This window comes from Rhipicephalus microplus, chromosome 3, assembly GCF_043290135.1.
Source record: "Rhipicephalus microplus isolate Deutch F79 chromosome 3, USDA_Rmic, whole genome shotgun sequence".
Taxonomy (NCBI): domain Eukaryota; kingdom Metazoa; phylum Arthropoda; class Arachnida; order Ixodida; family Ixodidae; genus Rhipicephalus; species Rhipicephalus microplus.
Genome location: NC_134702.1, coordinates 246,591,064 through 246,608,822, shown reverse-complemented (window position 1 = coordinate 246,608,822; position 17,759 = coordinate 246,591,064). Strand labels below are relative to the sequence as shown.

The following is a 17,759-nucleotide window of genomic DNA, read 5'->3' as shown; positions in this document are numbered from 1 at the left end:
AGCAGTCACCGGGTCCACGAAGCTTCGTCGAAGATGGTATCAGTGGCTGTTGATGGTCTGCTGAACTTTATGCAAAGACGGGTGAGTGACGAGCTTCTCGAGCACGCTGAAGCTAGGTAGTGATGTCGACGTTTTCTTCTTTAGCGTTGTCTGGAAGCATAGTGTTCAGATTTATTGCCTGGCTCCTTCTATGGACCAGCTTGTACGGCGTGTGTGGTACGTTGTTATGCGGCGGTGGCTTGTCTGACTGTAAGTCAGGATTGCCTGAGTCAGGTCAGCAGTAAGCTCTGTATCTTTGTCGGGCATAAGAAATTTTGTGGCGCCGTTTCCAAGGACGATGTTCTCGACAAAATTTTGGCTACCATGGTGGCACTGCTTTTCAGCAGGGCTCTTGTTTCGCTGTAGTGGTTGATGTAGTCAGAAGCTACAAAGATTCGCTTATATCTGCAAGTCGATGTCGGGAACGGCCCCTGGAGGCCCATCTTCATCTTCTGAAACACTCTTTGTGGAAGATCGATTGGCCAGAAAAAACTTGTTGGTAGGGTGCTATGTTCTGTCTCCGGAAGTGTCGACATGACCTCACGTTACGAGTGACGGTGTTAAGGCTGGGCCAGTAGTACCTTCGTCATATCCTTGCGAGCATGCGGAAAACACCAAGGTGTCCTGCCATCGGTTCGCCATGCAGGGCTTGGAGGAATTCTGGCCGCAAAGCTCAAGGCACAACAAGTAGGTACTTGTCTCGAAGAGGTAAGAACTTCTTCATTTGAAGATGGCTGTATCGCAGCAAGAACGACGCAAGTGCCCGCTTGAATGCGTTCGGAACAACCGCGATCCTGCCCCGGAGATATTTTACTAAGCCCCTCAAGCCCGGGTTCAATCTCACTCGTTCGGCAAAGTGGTAAGCTGTTATCGTTCCCTGGTAGCAGTAATAAAGTGCATTGTTGGGCGGTGGTAAATCAACGGGGGCACAATACGCGCAGTCGTTATCAGAGTGTTTTGGTGGGCTAGTAAACGACACTTATGTCATATTCTTGAAGTCTCAGGCTCCATTGTGCGTGTTGACCTGACGGGTCTTTCAAGGTAGCTCGCGAAAGCAAGGAGTGATGGTCCCTCAAAACATTGACGTACCTGCCAGAGGTTGGGGTGAAACTTCGACGTAGCCATATAAAGGCAAGGCACTCTTTGAAATAATTGGCTTCTGCCTTGGATAGCAACCGGCTAGCTAGCTAATAGCTCTCTCCAGTCTGCCAGTCCTCTGCACAAGAACGGTGCCAAGTGCTACAGTGGGTATGTCGGTGTATATTTCTTGGTCGGCAAATTCGTTGAAGTGCGCAAGAAATGCAGGCGTCTGTAGGCGTCGTTTTATGTTGAATTCCAACAGCAGATTGCCAGCGCTGGGCAGGATTGCAAATATAGCACGCAGATCCGAGCCGGATTGATCTCACTAAATCTGCAAATGGAACGCGCGCGTCCTAACGGGATCTCTTGGTGAGTGGAAATTCAGAGTGGAAATTCCAATCCGGAGATTTTGGCGGGCTGAGCATTCTCGCTCCACGGAGCAATCTGTGATCTGTGGTTGCCCTTAATCTGCCATTGCAATGCACAATTCAAGCTCCCAATCCGCCATTGGAATGTGATTGCTTTGGTTAGGGCAGAAAAACTTGATCTGAATCTGCCATTAGAATTCAACATTAGTTCCAGAAATTTCTCCTGCATCAGCGTTTCGCACTTAAACTCTGCGCCACTCTTGGTAAGGTTAGTGAGTGGCTCAGAAATGAAGGTGAAGTTTTCACGAATCGCCTGTCGTAGGCACACAGGACAAGAAATCAGCGTGCTGCCTACTTGTCGGTGAGCGCTGAGGAGATGGCAATGATGGCTGTTTTCTGCAGATCGAAACGAGCTGCAGACCTGCTAATCATGTGCCCAATGAAAAAGAGCTTTTCATACGTGCATCGGCTCTTTTCTGGCTTTAGAATTATCCCGGAGGTCTTGATAGTTTGAAATACTGTTACAAGGCGCCTGAGATGCTCGTCAAAGCTTGAGGATAACACAACGACGACGTTTATGTACACAAGTCAAGTCGCCAGTGCACTCCTGCTAGTACTGTATCCGTAACACGTCGGAAGGTCACAGGCGCCGTGCAAATACCAAAGCCTTGTCGTGGTGGTCTAGTGGCTTAGGTGCTCTGCTGTTTACCGGCAGATCGCGGGATGGAATTCCAGCTGCAGCGGCTACATTATCTGCAGTGGTGAAAAGACTGTAGGCCGGTGGCTCAAATTTGGGTGCATAATAAGGAACTCTAGGTGGTCGAAATTTCCGGAGCCCTCCACATCGGCGTCTCTGATTATTATGTGGTGGTTTCAAGACGTCCAATTTAACATATCAATTGAGCGAATACACAAGGGTTTCAATTTGAACTAGAAGAGGCCGTTTGGTGCTGTAATTGCAGTTTTCACTTGGTCTCTCGGCGACTTTGATTTGCCAATAGCAAGTCTTGAGGTCCATCAAAGAAAAGTAATTCACTTCACCTGTACGTGGAAGAGAGTACACGTCCTTTGAGATTTTCCTCAGGCGGTAACAATTGACACAGACACGTAAGCTTTCATCCTTATTTTTTAATACCACAACAAGAAACACCCAGGACATCTCGGAGGGCTAGATGATGTAATGAAATAGCACTTCGTCGAGTTGCCTCTTTGCGGCCTCATGTTCTTCCGTTGAAATCCTGTACAGACTCTCACAGAGTGGTCTCGGTTTTCTCTGTCAAGATGCATTGTTTCGCGACTGGGGTCTGCCGAATTCAGATAACGACAAAAAGCAATACCTGTATAACAGGAGCAGGGTCTTCAGCTGTTCTTCCTTATGCTTCGGAAAGCGCAAATTCCCGTCGAAAGTTCAGGGAGGGGCTTGGTTCCTCGGAGCTGGTTTAGCAGAGTCAGTGAGAGTGAAAGCACTCGCACCTTTCACCAGTTCCTTGATGTATGCGACCGTCGTGCGTGTATTGACGCGCTTTTGCTCGTTGCATCGATTCAGGAGCATACCTGTTGCTTTGCCATCGCGCAACTCGGTGATTCCTCTTGCGACGCAAATATCGCGGGTGACCAAGAGATGCTTTCACCGATGCTTTCGAGGTCTGCTGATTTCGGAGTGCCGACTAAAATAATGACGCTGGATTGAGGTGGCATGGGGACTTGTTCTTCGAGCTCATTTAAAGCTACTTCTCAGGTGGCGTGCGTGGTGGTAGTGCTTCTTCCGTGGATAGTGTTACCGACTGTGTTGTCACGTCGATGACTGCACCATGGTGCTATAAGAACTCAATACCAAGCACGACAGCTCTCGAGCAATGCTGTGGGACTACGAAGCTTTCGGAATAAATCCGGCTACTAATTATGACGATGGCTGTGCAGAGTTCTGCCTTCATTACAAGGTGATCTCAAGCTGTGCATATTTCGCCACTTTCCCACGCCATCTTAAAATATTTTGCCTCGTGGCGAACGACCCACTGCTGACCGAACAGTCAGCTCCAGTATTGACAAGAGTGGTCACGTTGTATCCTCAGAGAGATTGTCAAGATCACTAGTTCGTTGGCTTGCGTTGACCTATGTCGCGCTGTCGGATCGCGGCTACCTCGGCTTACTGAGCTGTTACTATAGGCTGCAATCTGGTCTTCCGACCACGACGCTTCCACCTCAGGTCTCGGTCCTGCTTGCAGCGTGTCACTATTTGTTCGTGGCCTCTTCGACCACATCGAAGGAGTATTTTAGGTAGTTCGTCATTCAGCAACGGCACATCTGTCGATTGCTGCAGTTATTTTTAGTATTAAAGGCTCGGACATCAGCCTCAAGAAGGGCCGGTGTACTGCGTGCGATGCGGGGACGTGCAGCAGCCGGGCGAGGGCAAAAGAGATGACTCTTACGGTGTCCGCTGAGCTCCGGCAAGAGAACCAGCGATGTCGTACGGCCTATCGACTGGCTCTGGAGCCAGCACATCAATGGCGACACTGCGCAGTCCATCTGATGGTACTGACATCGGCGTTAGGTGTGGCCAGCTTCTCTGCAGTCGTAGTACAGAGGTTGGTGGTCAGGCACGCAACACACCTATTTTCTTCATAGTGTTGCGCGGGCCGGTGAGTGGATAATATGGTAGTAGTGCAAAGTATGTCTGGTGGCGGAACTGCGCCAGCGCGGCCACTTGACGTGAGCGTAAAAAAGCGTAGCGTCGGGCTGCGGCAGCGTAGCCCATGGCATGTTACTGTAGATGTTCATGGGTGCAGATCAACCGGTGCATTTCTTCGCGAACAATGTCAACATTAGAGTCCGCGTGTGGCTGTGATGGGGTAAGAGCTTGCGAATTGCCTCTCATACGACCACTCGCATTGTTTCATGCAGGTCGTCAGAGTCAAAAGCATCAAAAGCTGGGATGTTTGTATCGTTCATCGACTTTACTGGCCGGTTCAGATGCCAGTGACTTTAGACCTCTGATGCTTCCGTCAGAATTCCTGGATGGTCTACAGGGGTTTTATTTCAGTCGAGCGAAGAGTTCTTGGTTGACCGCTCGCATGCGAAAATGAACTTGCTCATTTTGGGCATGTCAGGGTCAGAGTGGCGAAACAGTCGCGTCATTCTTTCAGTGAAGATGGTCACAAATTTCTTTCAGCGTTCTATCCACGTCCTGATACTGATTTTTACAGTCGTATTTTAGTGCGTGCTAATCGCCATAGTTCTAGCAAAGTGGGCTTTTACAGTTTTAAAGGTTGCGGTCTGTCTTTAAAGGAAGCCTAGTGTTATATCTCTTTAAAATAATTTTTTGTGATAGGTTGGCATTTTTTTAATTCGCACTGCGCGCTCTGTTTTGACACAGAGCGCGCAGTCTTTGTGAACATTTTTCAAAGTACTCAATGTATGAGCAAGTATTTCTTCAAGACGAACAGCTTCAATCTCAAAATAAAAAAGTTAACCACGAGTTAACGAAATAAATGAACAATAAAAGATACAAACGTTACGCCACGTAAGTAAACAGCATTTTCACAGAAATAAGAGAAGGCCGGACAGTTTTCTGAAAAAAGGTCTGCCCTGGGGCCACAGCAAGTGATGCACGTGGAAGCTTCACGACATTCCTTTGCCTCCTTCTTGATGAAATTTTCTTTTCCCTTCTTCTGCTCACAGGCCAGCATTGTTCAAGTCAAAACTACGTCTCAGCACTATTCGCATTCCTGTCTTTTGCAAAAAAACAGCAAAAACTGCAGCCACAATCACGACAGCACAACTGAAAGAAAAAAAATGCAGCACCAGGATAGTCATCTCTCCCTTCAACAACACAGAATATACAGCTGATTTTTCGAAAGGGTGCCTTCTCCTTTCTTCCTTTCCTTCACTACAATGTCGCACCTAGTGTTTGTATGGGGTGGCCCCTTAAGGACCGTTCCCACCCTCCGTGTGAATAACATCTGTAAATAAATGTTTTTAGCAGCAGCAGCAGCCTCTGTCTTAGAATGTTAAGCTGGGCTGTCATGTGCGTTACCTCGCTAACCCCCCATTCCACAGAAACGTTGAGTGCTGCACGACTCGTTCTGCCAAGCAACTCCTCTTCTTTATTTTTTTTTTCAAATTCCTCGTTTCTAGTATTGTAAGTTTGTTTCAGCCTTCTCCTTATTTCTACTGAGAGCACCACGTCCCGCGAAAAGTCCAGTATACTTTCATATTAATATCTTAGATGTTACCTATCCAACCAAAATAACGTTTTTACAAGTATGAGTGCATGTATGCGTTCTAAAAGTCTGTACCAAACACAATGCCCTCCCTCAATTCCCTACATTTTTAAAGAACTAACAGTGACTTCAGTTATTCAAGTTTAATTAGTTGAGCTTACATATTGAAATATTTTTACGCAGTAGTATACCTCAGCCTGGCCCTTATTGATATGGAAAGCGGACAAATGTTACCGTTTATGTCTACTGGGAAGACCTAAGATATCTTTTGACCAGTTAGGCTCACCTATAACAAATATACTGTTTCATAGAATCAATCTAGAACTATATATTCTACTGTTGCATATCTAATCAGCACTTTATATATTACAGCTACTTGATTCAACTAGCCGAAGTTATCACGTCGTATATTCAGCCCCAGAAGGACAAGTACAAGAAGGTGAACAACCACAAGCGCTTCTCATGTTCACTCTCTTTATCTCGTCTTTTTTGCGCCACACTTACGCTATGTTGAATAAGCACCAACACGCTCACCTCTCCGTTTAGCTTTACCGAAATTATGTTAAGAAAAAAAACCGGTACTGCAAACGACGCATTATTGAAATTTTGCTGAGTTTTCACTGACATCTTCTTAGACCATCTTATTATTGATCACTTGATTGGTTTGATAACACAAAATTATCTAGTCTTAGCTCTACCTGACAAGGATAACACAGGCAATTCAAAAAAAGCTCATCATTTTCTGCTGCACCAGCAATCACCGGGTCGCTTAACACTCGTGAAACCACAATTCGTCCTTCGCTGCCTGGAACCAACAAACAATTTAGGTTTCCACAGCACCCTTCTGTCAATGACAATATTTTTTACTGCTTGTAGTCGCTTGTGACAATTAGAAGGTGCGCAGAACAATTTTTTTCTCGAACGCGGCCGAACGCTTCGCACAATCGTCATTGCACTGGCTTGATCTGCGCCATGTTGGTTTGTGGGCAACGGCCTCCCGGTGGCGAGGCTGCCTACGTCACTCCTCGAACAGCCAATTAATGCCGCTGAGAGATGAGGCGGAGTGATTGGGGAGTATGCACCGGGACAAAAGTGATGTGCCGTAGGATTTACGAAAAAGCGACAGGAGCCTAATTAGAGGATGGGTCCCGTTTTCCCCCAGTTTCCTTCGTTCGGCGCCCTCCGGAAGAAGACGATGGAAAACGAGAGTATTTGCTCTGGTACAATCCGGTTTGAGAGAGGCCACCGGAGCGAAGCGGGTGCACTATTCCCCGAATCCTCCCAGCTGGGTGTATTATTGTTTACACTGTAGCACTTGCGCCGCATGTTTAATGATATTGAAAGCGGACGGCAACAACCGACACAGAAATACAGTGCTAGGGCCAGCAGCTCGCGCTCGGCGCTTCTCGCTGAAGAGATGGCCAACTACGGAGTATTGTTTTTTTTCCTCCTTACACCGAGATTTTCTCGCTGGTTGGAGTACAAGCTCCAGAATAATCTCAAGTGTTCGCGTCATGCACGCAATCTTACAGAATGATTTAAAATAATTGCGAACCATCTCGAACCCTGAGGAGCAGTATGCGCTCAGCATTCGTGACAGGCGTTATAGGCGAAAACCGAGTGAAACAAAACTGAAAGTAAGAAATGCGCGTGAAGTTAGCCCAGCTGAAAATCTGCCACTTCAAACTAGCCAGTACTGTATCCATAACGCACTGGAAGGTAGCGGGAGCTGGGCGAAAACCAAAAAGCGTGACCTTAAACTCAAAGAGGTCGTATGGTTCTATAAAAGCAATCTTTTCTCATAAAAAACAACGCCAATAACGGTATTGGCGCTGTTTTTTAGTCCGTCCAGGGAATCGTCTATCCAGGGAAGAGGATACACGTCCTACTTTGTGACATACTTTAGGCGACGATAATCGACGCAGAAACATAGGGTTCCATCCTTACTTTCCAGCAACGCCATGGGAGACGCCCCGGATCGATTCTATGGGTGGATTATGACGGTGCGTAGCATTTCATTCATTTTGTCTATTTGTGGCTTTGCGTTTTCGCGTCGAAACTTGATAAGGGCTCTGGCGGATTGGTCGCGTGCTTTCTTCTGTTACAATACGATGTTGCGTGACTGTGGTCTGCCTATTCCTTAATGACGACGAGAAGAAACCCTTGAATTGCAGGATCAGAGCTTTGTGCTGGTTTTGCTTGTTCTTCGGACAACTCAGGTTGACATTTTGATCGGGTAGAGAACGTTTATTCGTCTCGGTAGGTTTCCGAATACGAAAGAAAGCAAAAGAATCTCTAGCGTCAATGAATTCTTCTACGTAGGTGATCATCGTGCCAATGTTGAGGTGCTCATTCATGGCTGAAGTTTGTCTTCACTGCTTTCCCTTTCCCATGCATCAGCTTGACGATGTGTTTTGCAACGCTAATCTAGCGGCTGAAGAACAGATGCTTGATGTCCTCAAGAATGTTTTCAAAGTGTGCGGATGCCTCAGTGCCGACGGAAACGATCATACTTGAGCAAAGTGGAATAGTGTCTTCATCTACGAGTACGATCCATGCGTAATTCTTTGACCTCGTGGGAGTAAGCTGCGAGTTTTTCGTTTAATGTTGTTGACGCAAAACTCACGTCTGCACCATATTGACTTAGTAAGTCCATACCAAGTACGACGTACCTGGAGCAATGTTTAGGACTGCAAAGCTCTCGGGATGAATTTCATGACTCTCACTATGCAGATCCCGGCCAGCGTTATTAGATGACTTCCAAATGTTTGGTTTTTAGGACCTCCCCAAGCTATACTAATTTTCTTCATTTTTTCGGCGAATAATCCAATGATGATAGAATAGTCGGCTCTAGTGTCGACGAGAGCAGTGATGTCGCGGTCATTGAATATTACGTCGAGTTCGCTGGTTCGTCATCGCGCGTTGCATTTGAGTCGTTGCGTTATCTCACGGCTACGTCATTTAGCTCCAATGGTTTCACGTTCTGTTCTCTGACCATTTTCAGTACGTGAAGCTTTGACGTTAGGTCCACGTTGTGGTTGCGTCGGGTTCTTCTGTTTTCAGCGTGGTTTCAATTTAGGCAGTGGAGGATCTTGGGCACCTCGTCGTAGATTAACCCCACTTCCATCGGATGCTACCCGGAGATTTCCGAGTATGGGCTCGGTGATCGGCCCCAAGCAGAGCTCGTACACTGCCTACAATGCAGTGATGCGTAGCGACTTGCTGACGGTGAACAGTGAGGTCGTCGAGGAGCCGACTGCACCCCTGCGAGGTGGTTGGCGATGTCATGTAGTCGCCGACCACGCCGTGGAGGTGGAGCTTTGACGGCGAATCTCCGCATGACCATCTGTCGTTAATGGCAGCGTTGGTAGTTGTGGTCTACCTCCCCAAAGTGGTAGCAGAGCGGGCGGTTGTACTACGTCAAACATCAGCTTTCTAGGAGCATAGCGCTCGTCGGCAGATGGGTGGTGTGGCGTCCACGGGGGTGGTCTTAGATTATGGTGGCCGAAGTGAGGCTGGGCAACGTCTTAATGTGGCCTTGCAGAAGCGTTGCAGCGAACTGCAGTGGCGTAGCTCATAGCTTGTGCTTGAGGCTGCGGTGCTTCTTGGATATCGAGCGATTGCCGAACTTCTTCGGGGACAGTGTCGGCGATCGAATAAACTTTGTGACAAAGGTAATAGCTTGCGCAACTTCGCCTGCATGATCGTTCTGATGGTCTCGCACAGGATGTCGGCTCTGAAGGCGTGGTCTTTGGCGTAGTTGAATAATGAGCGGTGATTTTACTGCGTTGCTCACATCTGAAGCACCCTTTTTATAGTCGTTGCCTCGGGAAGGAATATATTGACAAACCTAGGTGGGTTGCGGACAGGTCCCACAAACAGCTTTTGCATCACTCCTCGCATTAGGAGACGGAGCTTCTTCTCAACCATGGGGGAGTTGGCATGATGAAGCGATTGCGTGATTTCCTCGATGAATATGGTGACGTTTTTTTTTTCGGCACATTTTCTCTCGTTTAACGTCACGGCCCTTTCTTTACGGGCAATGCTCCTCAACATGTCCAAGAATGTGCCTTTACAAAACTCTAGGTTTGCAGTCCTGACTGCCGATTCTCAAGCCAGTCCTTGCCGTGTTTTCCAGGTCGAAATACACGTGACACAACTCTTTCGTCGCTCAGTGATCGAGGGTGACCACTCGGTCGCATGTCTTCAGGGAGGTCCACGTGTCCTCACTAGGCTATTCATTGAAGCTGTGTGCACTTAGGTGGTGGCGAAGCTGCTGTCATAGTTGCTATAATCGTCATCTTGATCTTCGGCATGCGAGTCTTGTACTCCGGTGGTAGATCTTGTTACCTACGGCTTTCTCGCTGGCCGTGGTTGGCGTCGGTGTTTTCTTCACAACGTCGAATTGGCTCATGGTTAGAGTGAGTGTGTGGTACATTGATCCAGAAGCTTTAGAAGCATTGATCGAGAAGAGAATGAGTTCTCTCAATAGGAAGTTTATTAAATCACTGCCCCCTTCCCCTTCTTCATTATCATAGCCATGTGACAGTGTAAAAAATTGACATTCCATGGCATTAGTATATGACGAAAACAAATTACAGGTCGTCACCGAAAATAACTCTACGCATTCGTGTATGCCATGATTAACATAACATGGTCTTAGTGAGTGAGGTGTCATTTCATAGGTTTTATTTGTACCAAAACTGTTACTGCAGGATGTCACTGTACGGATAGTGCAGCGTTGGCAATAAACCACTATCCCCCGCCCATCCCCTTATCACTAGTTAGCATGACAGCCCCGATGTACTCCGCTGTTACTCGTGTCTCACGTGGTTTCAGACTATAAAAAGACCATGTATGAAGGAATCAAGAGTTCAGTTCGTGTTGCCACTACGTTGCGTCACTTCAGTGGCGATGAGCATGGGATCGAGGTCGCCGGCATTTGACGAGGTAGCGAACAGCTGGGATGCCTATCGGATGCGTCTCGAAGCCTACCTTGAAGGCAATGATATCACGGACTCACCAAAGCGTCAGGCACTCTTGGTGCCTCACTCAGTGACAGCGTGGTTCGTGTCAATTCAGGGACGATGCCCGTTGACGCCCATGAACACCCTAACGTACGAAGACGTCTAAAAGGTGTTGGAAGAACACTACAAGCTGCAGGTGAACAAGACTGCGGCAAGTCACGCATTTTTGTGTGGAGGCAAGGAGACAACGAGACGGTCAAAGTTTTGTCGCAGACTTGCAACGTCTCGCAAAAGACTGCAACTTCGGCAACTTTCTGGACAGAATGTTACGTGACCGGACAGTATGCGGCATACGGCATGATGAGGCCAGGCGGTTTCTGCTGACCCAAAGGAAACTGACAGCGCAGGAAGTTGAGGAATTCGCCATGTCGTCAGAAACAGCTGACCGTAACGTCCGGTCTATGAATTATGGAAACGGCGAGAACGAAGCGCGCAACGTGCACCTGGTTCAAAGCGTCGTATCAATGAACAAAATAACAGGCAGTGGGTACGACACATGCGCACCGCGTCAGTCGTGCTGGAAGTGCGGCTCCAACTACTCAGAACACGAATGTCAGCATGTCGGGAAGGTTTGCCACCAGTGCGGCACTAAATGAGACTTGGCTAGGATGTGCCAGCACAGGCGCAGTGGCCGGCAAGGATCGTACGCGCTCAGAGAGCTTTTGGACAGAAAGGACATTAAGGAGGAAATGCTTTTCGCCCTATCTGCCCAGAACAATGTTGACCAGCCAGATACACGGCCCATCGAATGGAGCCTTGTCTGGGGCAGCAGGACACTGCGGAGGCTGATTGACACGAGTTCACCAGTTAGCATGGTTCCAGAAAAGCTCTTCAGCAAAAAACCGTAAGTGGTGGCCAAGACTAGAAAAAACTCCACTTCGGCAATCCTGCTTCCTCGGTCCTCTTCCAGGGGTCGGCAGAGTCGTCATGAACGTCGAATTCGACAAGACTCAAGTGAATAGTTGGCTCGTAATAGTGAATTGTGACGGTCCACTACTGTGCAGCTGAAACAACATTCAGTCTTTCCGTGAAGCTGGCGTGGCACTTTTAGAAGAAAGGGCTCTTCCGAGTGGCTACGTGCTGCAGGCGGGCGTTGACTTAAAAGAGCGGCTGGAAGAGTTCCCAGACTTATTTTAAGATCGGCTCGGCTGGTACAAAGGTCCACCTGTCAAGCTGTACAAGAAAAAAGGGGCCGTGCCTCGGTTTTTGAAGGCCCGCCCGGTGCCCTTGGCGCTTCGCAAAGCAGTATCAGCAGAAATCGACTGCCTCGTGCAGCAAGGTGCCCTAACTACAGTGAGAGTTTCCAAATGGGCTGCTCCCGTCATACGAGTGGTGAAGAAAAATGGAGACATCAGATTGTGCGGTAATTTTAAGCTCACCGTGAATCCAGTCACTCACCTGGAAGAATACCCTTTGCCTAAGGTGGGCGATATTTTTGCCACGCTTCACGGGGGAGAAGTCTTCACTACCCTGGATTTGAGAAATGCCCATAACCAGCTCCCGCTTGATGAAGAAGCGAAGACGATGACTGGTTTGGTCGCCTCATCTTGAGCAAGATAAAAACAGGTTAGAATCTGTGCATAATAAGGCTATACGGTTCGTTTTAACCGTTATGATCGGGACTTCTCCCCGTCTTCACATGCGCATTTGTTGTCACTTCATTCACTGGAACACCGCCGTACACGTGAGAGTATTATCTTGTTGCACAAGATTGTACACGAAATGACCCGCGTTCACGCGCCCTTATCTTTCGCCGATATACCAGCGCGTACAATACGTAGTACAGACGCTTTGAACCTTGTACCCTTCAGGTCTCGTTTGGATTGTTTCAAATTCTCTTTTTTTCCGCGTGTGGTAGAAGTTTGGAACAAGCTTGATGGTGCATTGCGTAGAATGAACACTGTAGAGTTCGGGAAAAATTTTATGTGTTAGTCACATAAATTTGTGCGCACTATTGTTTGTTTCTGTGCTTTCGTTGATTTTTCTGTACCCGCTCCTGCAATGTCCCAGGCATGGGACAGCAGTATTTGTAAATAAATAAAATAAAATAAATAAATAATTCAACACGCACCAGGGCTTGTACTCGTACAACTGACTAGCCTTCGGCATCTCTTCGCCTCCCGCATTGTTCCAGCGGCGCATTGAGTCGTCATTCCGGGACTTGCCAAGAGTACGTGTATACCTAGACGACATCATAATCGCCGAGAAATAACGAAACACAGCCACGCTTCGACAAGTTTTCCAGAGACTTCGTGACAATGGCCTCCAACTGAACAAAGCCAAATGTTGGTTCCGTGAAAAAGAAGTGCAGTTTCTGGGGCACATGATTGATGCGACCGGCCTTCACCCACTGCGGGACAACCTCGAAGCCGTAACAGCTGCTCCAAAGCCAGCATCGGTAAGCCAACTCAAGTAAATTCTGGAGCTCATAACCTATTACTCGAAATTTTTGCCGAATTCGGCCATGACCTTGGTTCGATTCTATCGCTTCCTGGGCAAGGGACAATGCTGGAATTGGGAAAAAGAGCATTAAAGAGCGTTCGAAGGAGCGAAACGCACCTTGTTAAAGGCGAATTTTCTGGTTCACTACGATCCGCCGAAAGAGTTGCGGCTGGAGTGTGATGTTTCATCAGATGGCTTAGGGGCTGTAGTATTGCATCGAGTTCATGGCGTAGATCACCCGATAGCTTTTCGTTCAAGAACGCTGACGTCAGCAGAACACAATTATTCCCAAATAGAGAAAAAAGTGCTGTCCTTGGTGTTTGAAATTTGTAAATTCTGCGATTTCTTGCTGGGAAACCGTTTCACACTGGTGACAGATCATAAGCCACTCACCGCGCTTTTTCACCACAAGCCCATCCCGAAGATGGCGGCAGCTCGAATTCAGCGTTGGGCGCTTCTTCTATCAGCTTACCAGTACAATCTAGAATACCGCAAGGGAACCCAAACGGTAACGCGGATGCCCTCAAGCGCTTGTCTTTGCCAGGAGACCATGAACGTGTAAGTCAAAAAGTGACAGAATATGTGCTATGTACGCAGGGTCTCGATGCAAGTGCACTTCCGTCTAACCAAATCATTACTTTGACCCAGGAGGACAGCACACTTCAGCAAATCCGGGAGTGGATCGAGCAGGGCTGGCCATCACGTCTTGCAGGGCAGCAGCAGCATCTGCAACCGTACATCACGCACCGACATGAACTCGTCGTGAGCCATAGCCTCGTTTACTGGGGTCATCGTGTGGTTGCGCCAGAGGCAGCCCGTCAGTGCCTACTAACGACCTGTATGACATGCCCCCAGGTGTTGGGGCCATGAAGAGGCTCGCTCGCACGCTGTTCTGGTACCCAGGAATAGACAAAGATATTGAAAGGTTAGTGGAAAACTGTCCTCAGTGTGCGCAAGGGTGGTCCACGCCGGCGGCGCAAGTGCCATCACCTTGGTCTAAGACAGGGAAGCAGTGGTTTTGAGTTCACATGAATTTTGCCGGTCTTGTTAATGGGTACCTAATTTTTGTCCTAGTTGACGCGGAAACAAAGTGGACAGAAGCAATGCCGCTAAAAACAGCTACCACAGACACAACTATTCACTTGCTTAAGGAAGTATTTGCTCGTTTTGGTATCCCACAGAATGTGGTTTCTGACAACAGCCCCCAGTTTTCGAGTGCGATGGTGGCAGAGTTCATGCGTGAAAATAGCATACGCCATGTCCGGATGGCGCCGTACCACCCTTAATGAATAGAGCTAGCGAAGCGAGCGGTGCGAACAATAAAAGATGGCCTCAAGAAAAACAAGCATGGCACAAAAAAATTGTCTCGTCTTCTGTTCCGTTACAGATCTATGCCTCTTGAGAGTCGCAAATCACCAGCTCAACTGCTGCTGGGATTTGAGCCCCGGACAAGGTTTTCCACCCACTTTCCAGCAGGGGCAGTGCCTGCAGAGGCCGAGGCTACCCGAGAACGACCTTTGTTTGTCACAACGCCACCCTTGTTTCCACCCGGAAAGCCCATCTAGTCTTGCCAATTTCAACAAAGGCCCAAATGGCTGCCAGGGACAGTAATAGCAACGAACGGCAAACGAATGGTGAAGGTGGAGACCCCCCTGGGGTCCCAGCGCCGACATGTCGACCAGATCAGGGCACGGCGGACATCAAGCACGCCGAAAAGGAACCCATCGGCAACCGGCACAAGTCCAGCGGAAACTCAGCCGGCCCCAGACGCTCGAGAAGCCAATCCAGCGACCATTGACTCCCTTCCAGCGACCCCTCGGTTGCCCGTCTCGGCGCGAGCAACCAGGGCACCGGAAGCAGTGCCGAATCTACTCCATCCTCAACGCGAACATGACACCCTCCGGAACGACTGGGCTTTTAAAGTGGGAAAAGATGCAGCGTTGGCCATAAACCACTATCATCCGCCCATCCCCTTATCACTAGTTGGCAAGCTAGCCCCGATGTACTCGGCTGTCAATCTTGTCTCACGTGGTTTCAGACTATAAAAAGACCATGTATCAAGGAATGAAGAGTTCAGTTCGTGTTGCCACTATGTTGCGTCACTTCAGATAGCTCAAATAGCAATGCATAATATGAAATTCAAGAAACGCATGTTGCCCTTCATGTTCACTAGGCATAGTCATTGGGCTCTCGGAGTCGTTTCATTACCGACCGCATGCCTACAATATTCATGACCCTTCCCCGACCGAGAAAAAGGTGCGCGCTGTTCGGCAGGGAAGACCAAACGTGGCCTGCCTCGAGCGCAGCTCGGACTAAACTAGGAACAAAGAGCATGCTCAGAACTTGCGAGACCTTATTTTATTTCTCCTGAGGTATGAATCACCTCCGAATAACTGGGTGATTGGCGTAAGGTTTCGGGGTACGAGCTATTATTGACAAGAGATTGTCGCCTTTGACAGGGCATTTTTTTTAATTGACGGCTTTTCCCGAATTCCCAACTCAGCCAACTAGGAGCTTCGCTTGAAAACATCGCTAGATTTTGACAAATGTAAATACCTTCTAGGTAGTTTGAGCTTTGCCGTCAAGACTGCAACACAATAGTGCGATCATGGCCCGTCCGCATCTCTTCCTCAAGTGATAGCCTAGCTTCAGTCTGGGTGCGTCATTTAGTCCTGCTGGAGGAAATTGGATGCATACCATTAGGCGTTTGCAAAAGGAAGTAAAGTCGACCTCACGTCCCTCCTCCCTTAACGCAAGACTCTCACCAAGAAATATGATTGTGGTCACTAATAATTTAGAATTTCAACACACTGGCGTTGTGCAACCTCAATGCATAGAGATTTTTTTGTGCTTGAGTCGACGTGTGTACAAGTGTTAGTAGAAATACTGCTGATAGTATACTGCTGATATAAGTACTGGTAATGAATAACATAGAACCATTGAAAAATTAGCGCAAACTAAAGCTCCCTCAACAAGCATATTTTTCACCTATTGCTAACTCAGCGTCACAATCTCAATATTTTCCTCAAAAGGACTCACCATGACTCACACTCAATTAATTGTTTTTCAGCCGAAATGACTCAGACTCAAACTCACAAAAATATTACCAATCCAAACCATACTCACGGCCCCATCTGAGCGTGATTGAGTTAAAATGCGTCGACTCATAAGTGTTTTTGCCGATCTGTGATCCAGATAGTGGAAACATTCAGCCTTTTACAGCAAACGTTTCGCTAGTTTTTCCTTAACCATTGTTGAATATTTTATATTCGGTCTTATCACACTATACATATAAAACGTGTTCGATATTAGTGCTTTAAACAGTGAGAAGTTTCCCTTGAGAGAATAACTTGTGAGTTTGGTGCCTTTTTGCGTCTCTCATAATCATAAGGTGGTTTTGGGACGTTAAACCCCACAAATCAATCAGTTTGGTGCCTTTTTTCACTGAAGTGCCATCGTTATTGCCGATCGCGAAACTGACTTCTTGGTAATCGACAATTTTCCCTTTGCTCTCTCGTTCGCAGGTCACGTCTGAACCAACATATGCTGACCCACACAGCGGAGAGGCCGTTTGTGTGCGAAATGTGCAAAAAAGACTTCACGTGGCGTTCCGACCTCAACGTTCACCTCCTTACGCACACTCAAGAGAGACCATACGAGTGCCCCGATTGTGGCCAGCGCTTCAACTGCCTGTCTCACATGAACCGTCACCAAAAAAGCCACTCGTGGGACCCAAGACCGCACGTCTGCCCTCACTGTGGCAAATGTTACGCGAGAAGAGATTATCTCAAGGTGCATATGACCACGCACGAGACAGAGCGCCGGCACCAATGTCCGGCATGCGGTCGGAGGTTCACCGATCCGAGTAACGCGAAGCACCACTATAATTTTGTGCACCTCAAAAAGTATCCTTTATCATGCCCTCATTGTGATAAAGGATTTGCAAGTCGACGTGACGTGCGACGCCATGTGCTCGCGAAACACGAAAACTATGAAAAGCGAATAGATGTGTCGTAAGATATACTTCTAAGCTGAAGACCATTATCAACGCGATGAGCATGAACCGGACAAAATTCACGTAACAACGCTTTTCTCAACCAAAATGCTTGGAAATGTATTGTAGGTGCGCTATGACTTTTTACCCTTCGCCACCGTGATGAGATCACTCAAAGCTTAAAAAATAAAGTTCTTGTGATTCATTCTACAAAGTTTTCAAACCGAGTTGAGTGTTGTTTTTAGAAAGTGTAAGATCATTCACCGGCGATGTTTGCTGTGTGTGAGTGAAGAGGAATAAATAAGTTTTAGTAACTGCTCGGAGAAAACGAGCATGGGAATACGAAAGATGTCTCATGGACTACACAGATGTAATGCAGCAACACTGATATATATATATATATATATATATATATATATATATATATATATATATATATATATATATATGTATAAGCTTGCTGACAACGTAACGTGACACTGATGCTGAGGCTTCCAAACCGGCACTTCTTGGAATTAATCTGGAGACCGGCTTTGGCTAGACATGTGAGCATCTCGTCTAGACGTTCTAGGTGGTGCGGGAAGCTGGA

General features: G+C 47.6%; 1 protein-coding gene across 1 annotated transcript in view; it reads left to right on the top strand.

Moving 5' to 3' along the window:
- The window catches only part of LOC142803538 (zinc finger Y-chromosomal protein-like), a 118,065-nt gene extending 100,539 nt beyond the window's left edge, over positions 1-17,526 (top strand). The window contains exon 7 of the mRNA XM_075888665.1: positions 16,701-17,526. Within this exon, the coding sequence (XP_075744780.1) occupies positions 16,701-17,193 (493 nt within the window). The 3' untranslated portion in view covers positions 17,194-17,526. The remainder of the gene's footprint in view (positions 1-16,700) is intronic.
- The last annotated feature ends 233 nt before the right edge of the window (positions 17,527-17,759 follow it).